Source organism: Temnothorax longispinosus, unplaced genomic scaffold (assembly GCF_030848805.1).
Source record: "Temnothorax longispinosus isolate EJ_2023e unplaced genomic scaffold, Tlon_JGU_v1 HiC_scaffold_304, whole genome shotgun sequence".
NCBI lineage: Eukaryota > Metazoa > Arthropoda > Insecta > Hymenoptera > Formicidae > Temnothorax > Temnothorax longispinosus.
The window spans coordinates 1-11,819 of record NW_027270126.1 but is presented as its reverse complement, the minus strand read 5'-3'; the positions used below and the strand labels follow the sequence as shown (position 1 = coordinate 11,819).

The window sequence follows — 11,819 nt, the reverse complement described above, 5'->3', positions numbered from 1 at the left end:
TGATTGGTCAATTTTTTAGTTTAACCTTGGAGGGGTGCTAGGTCTACAATGCGAGTCGTAAAGTCGTGAGTCGTAAGAATTGACCAATTACACTCGATTATTCTCCTCAAATTCGATTGTGATTGGTCAATTCTTACGACTCACGTCTTTACGACTCGCATTGTAGACCTAGCATAAGTGATCGGAATCGATCGGAATAACCGTCGCCATTTGTTTCAAAACCGGAAGTGGTATGTTCAGCGGCAAAACTCAAACGTGTTTCAATGCAAATGTGTATATTTTATATAATTAGACATAACAGACGCGCGCTACCCGCGTGCTATTTAGCTTTAATTATACAATTTCTATTACATTCCCATTGATACACAAACTGTCAAAATAAGTGATGTAGATGCTTACGAAGTAAGCGTAATGAAAAACCAATCAGCATCGCGGAAAAATGTGGACAATAAAACCTTTCATGGCTTTTTTATAAGTGGAATTATTCTTATATAATGAGAAAAATAAAATATTAAAAATTTAAATACCAAAAATGTTGTACAGTAATTCTTACAATTATAGTTTCTTTGCAAATAATAAAATACGATAAAAAAACAGTGGTAATATTATACCTAAAAAAAATCTAAGTACCAGGTAGTAGACGCAATCTTTGTATCTCGAAAAATCTCAAAAAAACCTAAGCAGTAGTATCTTTACCTCGAAAAAAAACAAAGTGGTAGTATTATACCTCGAAAAAACCTAAGTAACAAGTGGTAGACGTAATCTTTGTATCTCGAAAAATCTCGAAAAAACCTAAGCAGTAGTATTTTTATTTCCAAAAAATTATAACTCAAGTGATACACATCACAAAATTACGTTATCTTATCAAAAATGAGTCGCGCTTCAAGTGATCTATTATTATAATTACAAAAAGAAAATGATATCTCTTTTTAAATTACAGCGCCAATTACAGAGAATTAACATACACTGAGAAAAAAAATTTGTCAATCCCAAGAAATATTTAGTCCGATACGTTCAACTAAACATTTTAGTTAGTTAACTAAACATTAGTTGAATTAATTAATTCTTGATTAAAGAAACGAAATAAATTGTTGAAACAACTAATATTTAGTTAACTAACTAAAATGTTTATAGAGGTCCCGAGTTCAAATCCCACCAAGGTAAGTGTGTTTTTCAAATACGAAAAAATATTTATAATAATAGACTGCATCTTAAGAAACAAATTTAGTTAAAAAATAATAAAATTTCGAAATAAATAATTTTTTTTATGTCGGCTGAATAATTATTCAGTGAAACACGTGGATTTCACGTCAAATCGATGATCTCATCCACGTGGACTATGTGGCGGTCTTCCGACCGCACAATCGAAATGGTACGCGCGCCGCGCGCGCGCCCACCGATCACGCGCCGAGCGCGTGGGCCAGACTACGGCCCGCGAAGCTATACGAAAGTGCCGCCGATAGGTGGCGGACTTTCTCGCGTTTCATTTCCCGACAGGGAAGAATAAAAGGCCACACGGCGACGGCCTAGGCAGCTTTCGACTGCTCTCAGGCTCATAGCCTAGACCAGGAGAAGTACTTTTGGTAACCGATCGCCGTCACCTTGCCGCCGCCGAAGCTACGGCCACCACCGAGACGAGCTGCGCCACTTCGCCTGCCGCTACCGCCACAACCTCAGCGGCCCCTGGACTACCGTCCAGGCCAACCGTGGAAGCTCGTCCAGCTCCAGCTCTCGCCGGTGCGCCGCCGGCTTGGCGGAAGTTCAGCTCCTTCCGGAGAACCAAGACGCAGCCGAGCATCATCTGGCGTGAGCGACTCCGCGACTAGGAGGAGAAGAAACCAATCGGCCCTTCTCAGGGCCACACCACAAGAAGGACCCAAACGGCCCTTTTCAGGGCCGCCTCAACGGCCCTTCTCAGGGCCTTCTTCAGCACACTGACACACCTACACCTGTATCATAGGACATAGAATAAACGACCTATTTATTACATACACCTGTCTCTCAGATCACTCGACGATCCCTCTCACGCTACGGCATATCCTCTGCGAAGGGCACGCGACGCCCCAGCGTAAGTGGCAAGCGGCCACAGACTACAGTACCGTTCTTGAGCGGATTGTCCACTCGAATGTCCACGTGGATTCTACGATGCTGATCTACGAAGCAATAACGTGGATTTCACGTACTGTTTTTATCGGGTAGTTGAACGTATCGAAATAAATATTTCTTGGGATTAACAATTTTTTTTCTCAGTGTATTTTTCGAGATACAAAGATTACGTCTACCACTTGTTACTTAGGTTTTTTCGAGGTATAATATTACCACTGCTTTTCTTCGATTAGAATAAAAGATTGAATCATGAAGAATTACACAGAGGTAACAGTACAAAATACAAATATTTCATTAAAATATTTAAACCCAACAAGAGAATACAAGGTATTTAAATACAAAGTTTATATATGTATTTTAAAAGATTTAATCGCATCGCAAAGAATTACAGAGGTAACAGTACAAAAAATGAAAATATTTTATTAAAATACATAAATTTTTCTTGTCAAAAATTTGGCGCTGCTAGAGAGAGAAAGAGAGAGAGAGAGAGAGAGAGAGAGAGAGAGAGAGAGAGAGAGAGAGAGAGAGAGACCTTTTACAAATGTAAATATTACTTATTCTATACTTATTCTATACTTATTTCCAATCGCTTTACAAATCTAAACTTATCCAAGTTTTTTGACAAGAAAAATTTATGTATTTTAATAAAATATTTTCATTTTTTGTACTGTTACCTCTGTAATTCTTTGCGATGTGATTAAATCTTTTAAAATACATATATAAACTTTGTATTTAAATACCTTGTATTCTCTTGTTGGGTTTAAATATTTTAATGAAATATTTGTATTTTGTACTGTTATCTCTGTGTAATTCTTCATGATTCAATCTTTTATTCTAATCGAAGAAAAGCAGTGGTAATATTATACCTCGAAAAAACCTAAGTAACAAGTGGTAGACGTAATCTTTGTATCTCGAAAAATATGTTCTCTGTAATTGGCGCTGTAATTTAAAAAGAGATATCATTTCTTTTTTATAATTATAATAATAGATCACTTGAAGCGCGACTCATTTTTTATAAAGTAACGTAATTTTGTGATGTGTATCACTTGAGTTATAATTTTTTGGAAATAAAAATACTACTGCTTAGGTTTTTCGAGATTTTTCGAGATACAAAGATTACGTCTACCACTTGTTACTTAGGTTTTTTCGAGGTATAATACTACCACTTTGTTTTTTTTTCGAGGTAAAGATACTACTGCTTAGGTTTTTTTGAGATTTTTCGAGATACAAAGATTGCGTCTACCACTTGGTACTTAGATTTTTTTAGGTATAATATTACCACTGTTTTTTTATCGAGGTAACAACATATACACTACTATGCGTGTACTTGGCGCCTTTCTTTACCTTTTTTTAAAAAAAAGGTAATTTTGTACGGATATCACGGCTTTTTGTAGTATTACGCATTTTATAAACAGTATATACAAGGTGTTATTTCGAGGTATAATACTATACCACTTTGTTTTTTTCGAGGTAACAACATAATACATATACACTACTATGCGTGTACTTGGCGCCTTTTTTTACCTTTTTTTTGAAAAAGGTAATTTTATACGGATATCACGCCTTTTTGTAGTGTTACGCATCTTAATCTTAACAGAAAAAAATTACACCTTATAAAGAAGTGTGTCTGAAGTTGTTAATATATATACAACTCCAGTGGCTTCGGCTGTGACAACTACGAGTGCTGCGGCTGCAACAACTCCAGCGGCTGCAACTGCGACAAGTCTGACGACTTTGCCAGCTTTCACAAGACGTAAGTATATAAATATAAATAATATATACTTACAACTTGTGTCCGCTCGCGTAAATATACACACGGGGCGATCTCGCGCTGCGCGTGTACTTCGCGTGAGACACAGTAGTGTTTCATAATCATAATCATTAAATAATTTCTCTTTTTGTTATAGCAAGGAGATGGCAAAAATCAAAGAAATCTCGCGGCCCATACCGCGGTGGACGTGGCCGCGGCGGCGGATTCTACGACGGTGGACGTGGTGGACGTGGTGGTAGCACTATCATTCAAACATTTAACATGTGGTAAAATGTTTGATTGATACACGCACGCCCGCACGCACGCACGCGCACGCGCGCGCACACACACACACACACACACACACACACACACACACACACACACACACACACACACAACGTTCGTGATGAAAAAAAGGCTGCAAACGTTTTGTTTTTCCTTCACTTTTTTTTATTTACACGCATCGAAGTAGAAAATTTCTTCTTGTAAATCCATGCAAAACATGGGTACAATGTATAATCAACGGACATCATGTATGTACATACATATATGTTATCAGGTGCGTTCAGCAGAAAACAATGTCGAGTTAAAATAGCATTATTATTCAATGACAAATTTTTTATAAAATCTAGAAGCAGTTCTCCATTAGCATAAATAAACTCTTTCAGTTTTTTATCCAATATTATAAATATTTCAACTTTTATTTATTGTATTACAATTATTAATAAAATTATATAATTTCCTTCATTCACGGTCGTACTTATTCATATCCTGCGCCGTGACATGTCATAAGTACGTTCCGAGCTCATGTGTACCAATGGGCCTGCTTAGTCTGCCTAATTCTCTATTAACATTTTTTGTCACATTTTTTGTAAAGGTTTATCTATGGTAATTTCGTAAAGGAATCATTCCGCCGCACATGATAAAAATTGGAATACATTATACGTAGAGTTTAAAAATGTAAAGATTTTTTGCATAAATACATTGTCATATTTATATTTAACAGACTGTTAAATCTACATATAATTTTCTGTAAAAATTAATGATGTTACAATCACGCCAATATTTGTTCTACTGCCCTAAAAAATAAAGTTTTATATATATATTTTATGCATATAAATATACATTTCAAACATAAAGAAACGAGTAAGAATTAAAATAACAATTTTAACCGAATAAATATATTACAATTTCTCTCTACAACTAATTTTGCATGTGAATATCTTAATGGGGACAAAAAAATGATTTGAAAATATTCTTTATCAATTCTTTTACAGACTGCGGAGAGAGTATTACAAGATACATGTGGTGCAACAATAAAAGTGAAGTTTTATGGAAATGCACCTATCGGATTCTACAAATACAAATATCCTAATGCCCGGGAGGTAACGACACAAAAATGTCAGCGATTTGATTAGTCTTGGAACAAAGTAATTTCTCTTGTTTTAGTAGTGTTGTTGATGAAATGCAGAGTCTGGCTGCGCTGTCTCGCTGGAATGGGCGTTGCGGCGCCTTTGATCTTGTCGAAAAAACACTTATGTTGGAAGAATTTGATTAGTGCTGAGCTTTTATATATTTATTGTTTTTTGTATAAAGAAATGTTTTAGAAAAGTCTGGCATGTAACCGACACTGGAAAATGAGTCTGGCATCCTCCCAAAGTTGTTGTAAAAAGTCGATTTGTAGAATCATTTGATTAGAGCTGTAACTTGTCAAGATGGTAGTTTAAATATATAAAATTATAAAAAAATAAGTCTGGCTACTTGTACTGGCTGGAAAATTGGTCTGGCACCCCTTTTAAAGTCGTCTGCACGAGCGCGCCGGTAGCTCGTTGCCCGCTGTATCTCTAAATATTATTAACGCATTACTCATTGAAAAAGATTTTACTTGTCCAAAAAGAAAAACGTAAACGATTTCGTGCTTATTAGTAGTGGAATGATGTGTAATTAATTATTTAATAATCAGAAATAAAGTAATTTAAAAATAAAACTATATTTTAAAGTAGTCAACATTATGCAAGTATACGCTTATAAAAAATCAATTAACTTTATTTATTAAAATTATTAATTTATTCATCTGTGTAATCAAACTTTCAATTTCTGATGAACTTTCATTTTCATCATCGGTGAGCTCGGTGTTGTCGGTATCGTCATCGGATTCTTCTTCGATTTCCTTTGATTGAGTACGTTCATGATCTGAAAATAATTCAAAGTTGAATTTATTATTAAAATTACACGATTTTAATAAGCTGCGATAAAAACAAAACTTTACGAACTAAACTAATTAACTCGTTTTATTTGCAAAAAAATAATTATTATCTTAAATCATATTTCTAAAGTCATGGTTAAAGATTATTAACAGTATTTAAAACCAAAATTCTTATATTTTTATAAACTAAAATATTATAATATTATAAATGAATAATAAGTTATTATAATTATAAGTATCTTTATTAATTTCAAATTATTTGTTGCATCATTATTATAACTTTATTATTAGTTTATTTATTCAATTAATTTTGCATTCATTTAAAATAAAATTAATTTATGAAATATACCTTCATTTTCTCCCTCATTCGATTCAAGTACAACTACTCCTTCGAACCAAGTAAACTCGTACTTTTCGTCAACTTCTTTCTCAAGCCATTCTCAATCGGAGACAAATTTGTCATATGCTGCAAATAAGCATTTCTCCAAATGGTTGCGATGTATGACGCTCTCAAAAGTTGTTGCTTTAATTCGGATTGACATGTAGGTATAGTACACGCGTCAACTTTGGAGAAATGCTTATTTGCAGCATATGACAAATTTGTCTCCGATTGAGAATGGCTTGAGAAAGAGTTGACGAAAAGTACGAGTTTACTTGGTTCGAAGAAGTAGTTGTACTTGAATCGAATGAGGAAGAAAATGAAGGTATATTTCATAAATTAATTTTATTTTAAATGAATGCAAAATTAATTTTGAATAAATAAACTAATAATAAAGTTATAATAATGATGCAACAAATAATTTGAAATTAATAAAGATACTTATAATTATAATAACTTATTATTCATTTATAATATTATAATATTTTAGTTTATAAAAATATAAAGAATTTTGGTTTAAATACTGTTAATAAATCTTTAACCATGACTTTAGAAATATGATTTTAAGATAATAATTATTTTTTTGCAAATAAAACGAGTTAATTAGTTTAGTTCGTAAAAGTTTTGTTTTTATCGCAGCTTATTAAAATCGTGTAATTTTAATAATAAATTCAACTTTGAATTATTTTCAGATCATGAACGTACTCAATCAAAGGAAATCGAAGAAGAATCCGATGACGATACCGACAACACCGAGCTCACCGATGATGAAAATGAAAGTTCATCAGAAATTGAAAGTTTGATTACACAGATGAATAAATTAATAATTTTAATAAATAAAGTTAATTGATTTTTTATAAGCGTATACTTGCATAATGTTGACTACTTTAAAATATAGTTTTATTTTTAAATTACTTTATTTCTGATTATTAAATAATTAATTACACATCATTCCACTACTAATAAGCACGAAATCGTTTACGTTTTTCTTTTTGGACAAGTAAAATCTTTTTCAATGAGTAATGCGTTAATAATATTTAGAGATACAGCGGGCAACGAGCTACCGGCGCGCTCGTGCAGACGACTTTAAAAGGGGTGCCAGACCAATTTTCCAGCCAGTACAAGTAGCCAGACTTATTTTTTTATAATTTTATATATTTAAACTACCATCTTGACAAGTTACAGCTCTAATCAAATGATTCTACAAATCGACTTTTTACAACAACTTTGGGAGGATGCCAGACTCATTTTCCAGTGTCGGTTACATGCCAGACTTTTCTAAAACATTTCTTTATACAAAAAACAATAAATATATAAAAGCTCAGCACTAATCAAATTCTTCCAACATAAGTGTTTTTTCGACAAGATCAAAGGCGCCGCAACGCCCATTCCAGCGAGACAGCGCAGCCAGACTCTGCATTTCATCAACAACACTACTAAAACAAGAGAAATTACTTTGTTCCAAGACTAATCAAATCGCTGACACTTTTGTGTCGTTACCTCCCGGGCTATAAGAAGCTTTGCGAGCAAGGAAGTTATGGTGCTAAAATATTTTATTTCTTAGCCAAACATATGGATGGAGATATCAACAATAACGTAAAATACCAGTGGTTGGATCATGAAGAATTAGAAAAAGTATTACCTACTAGAGTAGGTACAACAGAGTATTTCACAATTTATGTTTACGTAAAGAATAAAATATAAAATATTGAACTCATTCTTTGATCTCTTATTAATATTGTCTATTATTACCGTAATATTAACATTATAAAGGACTCCTAATATCCTTTTTAAAGGAAAATATTCCCCTTTACACAAACATTTATGCACAGTCACGATTATTAAATTTCATGTTTGATATTCTTTAACAAAAAAATTTTTTAGGCACATATTTTTCGTTACTGAAGAAAATATTTTATGCATATATTATTTTTAAGTAGTAGATTGATTATATAGAAACAGACAAAAATTAATTAGATCAATTTTATCAATTTTTTTATTTATAATTAACATTATAAATTATAAAAAAAATTATTAAAATAGTGTTTTTTATATTAACGAAGTATATTTTACAATTAGAATCTCCCAGGTCTCTTTCGTCCAGTATATTTGGAGTCATCTCTAACTTCTTTTCCTTGCCGGCGCCGCCTTTCTTTCTTCTCTAAAATCCAGTCCCTACTTTTCTTCAATGATTTACCCTTGGCTTTCTTTATGTATTCCCTATGTACAAAAAAATTATCACAATTTTTGGAAGGTAAAATAGAGAAATATTTAAAATAATTGCGAATTACAAAATAATAGATATAACGGACAACGAGAGAATCAAACCTTCTTGAATTAGCGACGGTTTGTCTATCTTCGTTCTCTACGCCTAGTGCCTTTGGAAGCGGAGCAACTCCTCCGGTCATTAAAACCAAGACAATTTTCTTTGCTTTTGCGCTATTCGGAAAATCAACAACCACACCGCCATGAAAGCCAGCTTTTGTGGCTTGTACCGTGATTAATTCAACAACCTGTTCACCGTTCTCTGGATATAATTGTAACACTGCTCTTGCGCTTCTTGACAGACATGCATACAACGTTGAGAAGAAACGATATAAACGTTTTGTAGGATTGTGCAAAGTTTTGCTTGCATAGCACAACCACTGAAGCGCAGAAATACTGACAGCCCCATCAAACGTACCAGCTTTAAATGGCAATCCTTGATTTATATCTCCCAAAATTAAGTCACCATCTAAGTCTCTTTCATCAACAGCTACGTCTAAAAATAAAATAATGTGTTAATATGATTATATTTTTCTTTCTCGTCGTATCTTCATGTCTGAAGAGTCGTGACATTATATGGTCATGTGCAGTGGCGGACCACTGTCTTCCAACAATGGCGGTCTTCCGCTTCTCGGAGATTTTTTTGTAGTGGTTGGCCTGTGATATCCTTTATTTGATCTAGCCAGCGCGATGGAGAACGGCCTCTTGGTCTCTTCCCCTCAACTTTCCCCTGTACAATCAGTTTTTCAAGATTGTCCTGGTTTCTACGTGTGATGTGACCAAAGTATTGGAGAACTCGTCTGCGGCAAATAGTGGACAGTCGGTCGGTGATGTTCAGCTTATTAAGAATTGACACGTTTGTTCTTCTTGCCGTCCAAGGGATGCCCAGCATCCGTCTCCAGCACCACATTTCAAACGCATCTATGCGGTGCCTGTCCGCCGCCTTGATGGTCCATGTCTCTGCTCCGTATGAGAATATAGAGAACACCAGGGATCTCACCAGGGCTATCTTTGTGTTTATTGTTATTTGTTTGTCTACCCATATTCTCCTGAGGTTCGTTATGGCTGTTCGCGACATTGCTATACGCCTTCTTATCTCTGCTTTGCTTCCTCCTATGTTGGAGATTAAGGATCCCAAGTAGATGAACTCATTGACCGTTTCCATGTCTGGGCGTACATTGTTCCATTGTATCGTGTTGCCCCTGTCAATCACCATGAGTTTGGTCTTCTCCAGGTTGATATGTAGCCCTACTTCCTTGCTTTCCCTGGTAACTAATTCCAGCATTTTGGTCAGTTCCTCTTCGTTTTTCGCTATTAAGGTGGTGTCATCAGCGTATCGGAGATTATTCAAGTTTTTGCCGTTGATTATTATTCCCCCGTTGTTTCCTTCCAGGGCGCGTCTCATTATATATTCGCCGTAGACGTTGAATAACCTGGGTGACATTATGCTGATGCAGCCCTGCCGCACCCCTTTATGTGTTTTAAAGGGTTTCGATTTTTTGTTCTCCAGCTTAATGACAGCCGCACTCTCCTTGTACAAATTGCTTATCAGGGTCACTAAATGATCCGGGACTCCCATCTCTCTTATCACTTTCCATAGGTCTTTCCATCTTACACAGTCGAACGCTTTCTTGTAGTCTGACCTAGTTTACACCGAGCACTTGGTACGCGTATCAAGTGCTATATCCGTATCAAATCGTTTGATACGCTCGGTATAAACGCTCGCGGATTACTTTAGTGCGCTCTGGTCTGATACTCCTCAATCGCGAGTATCAGACCAAGTTGATACGCGTATCAAAAGATGTCAGCGCGCTGTAAACGCTGGATTCGATTCGAATTGGATCAAGTGTATACCGCCGCTGCTGACTGTTGTTAGATTGAGGTTAAAGTTAGAATTTTTAGTTAGAAAATTAGAATAGAAGTTTTTATATCAACAGTGAAAATGTCATGTAAAAAGGGTGCAAATTGGACAGATGGTGAAACACGAACGTTTCTCGAACTGGTCACGGAAAAAAGTATTTTAAGTATAATTGATGGAAAGAAACATCGGCATGTAGAGATTTTCCGAATGCTGGTACCCAAAATGCAAGCAAAAGGTCATGAAAAAACAGCCGAGCAAATGAAATTAAAATTAAAAAATTTGAAAGCAGCATATTTCAAATGTAAAAGAAATAATAATGTCAGTGGTGCTGCTCCCTCAACGTGTCCATTCTACAACAAGTTAGATATATTATATGGAGGCAGGCCAAGTGCCCTAGCTAGCAGCAGCGATGATCAAGTAGGAATAGACACCGCTGAAATAAATGAGGAAGAAGGTAATATATATTTATTTAATGCAATTATATATAGTTAAGTATGAAAATACAAATTGGTACCATCAATTATTCGACTTAATATTATTATTTATTTGATTTTAGTTAATAACGAGAATGATTCAATAAATTGTACAACTGCTGAAGAGACTGATGAAATGTTAGATAAGGAAAATGAAGTCCCACCAGCCAAAAAACAGAAACGAACAAAAACTTCTGGTATAAATAAAATGTTTATTATTATAGCCTTATTAAGTATTTCTATTTGAGAGATGACATCACAATTTGCAACTACGCTCTACGCTATTAGTCCATATTTGAAGATTTATAAGAGTACAACCAATGATATAGGGCTAGAAGATATATAATTTTTAATTTACATATGTATATACGTATTATAGTACAGAAATTTTATATTTAGGAAGAAAAAGTTATGAAGTAATGCTGCAGAGTCATACTGACAAGTGGTTGGAAAACCAAAAAGAATTACTTAACAGCATTACAAACAAGCAGATGGAACTCCAAAAACAAATGGTCCATGACGAGATGATGGAGCAGAGAAAGTGGGAAGAAGAGGAGTTAGAAAAAGAGCGAAAATTTCAAAGTCAGCAAACAAGCTTGATTCTGGCTGCATTTACTAACAGTATGCAGGGTATCAGATCTCAAACCTCTGCTCGTTCCACACAAAGCACCTTGAAGCCGCTGAAACTTATTCCGGTAAATCCATTTATTAATTTTTTAAATAATTAATTGTGTCACAACATTAAAACTAGTGCATGCAATAAGATTTATCTACAT

At 34.6% G+C, this 11,819-nt stretch overlaps 2 protein-coding genes across 2 annotated transcripts; one reads left to right on the top strand and one right to left on the bottom strand.

The window, feature by feature from the left end:
* Positions 1-5,931: 5,931 nt before the first annotated feature.
* LOC139824248 (18S rRNA (guanine-N(7))-methyltransferase-like) lies at positions 5,932-9,212 on the bottom strand (the record flags this gene model as incomplete). The annotated part of the gene is made up of 3 exons (XM_071796762.1): positions 5,932-6,052; positions 8,518-8,664; positions 8,773-9,212. Coding segments are annotated over 2 exons (585 nt in total), but the record flags the coding sequence as incomplete, so codon positions are not given.
* A 1,142-nt stretch (positions 9,213-10,354) lies between these two features.
* Positions 10,355-11,811, top strand: LOC139824249 (uncharacterized). Its single transcript, XM_071796764.1, has 4 exons — positions 10,355-10,373; positions 10,647-11,024; positions 11,127-11,240; positions 11,443-11,811. The coding sequence occupies exons 2-4, from the start codon at positions 10,652-10,654 to the stop codon at positions 11,769-11,771; spliced, it is 816 nt and encodes a 271-aa protein (XP_071652865.1). The 5' UTR covers positions 10,355-10,373; positions 10,647-10,651; the 3' UTR covers positions 11,772-11,811.
* Positions 11,812-11,819: the final 8 nt, after the last annotated feature.

Coding starts and splice junctions, on each gene's coding strand:
- LOC139824249 (XM_071796764.1), top strand. CDS start 10,652: ATGTCATGTAAAAAGGGTGCAAATTGGACAGATGGTGAAACACGAACG. Junction 11,025..11,126: donor TGAAATAAATGAGGAAGAAG/GTAATATATATT, acceptor ATTTGATTTTAG/TTAATAACGAGAATGATTCA. Junction 11,241..11,442: donor GAAACGAACAAAAACTTCTG/GTATAAATAAAA, acceptor TTTTATATTTAG/GAAGAAAAAGTTATGAAGTA.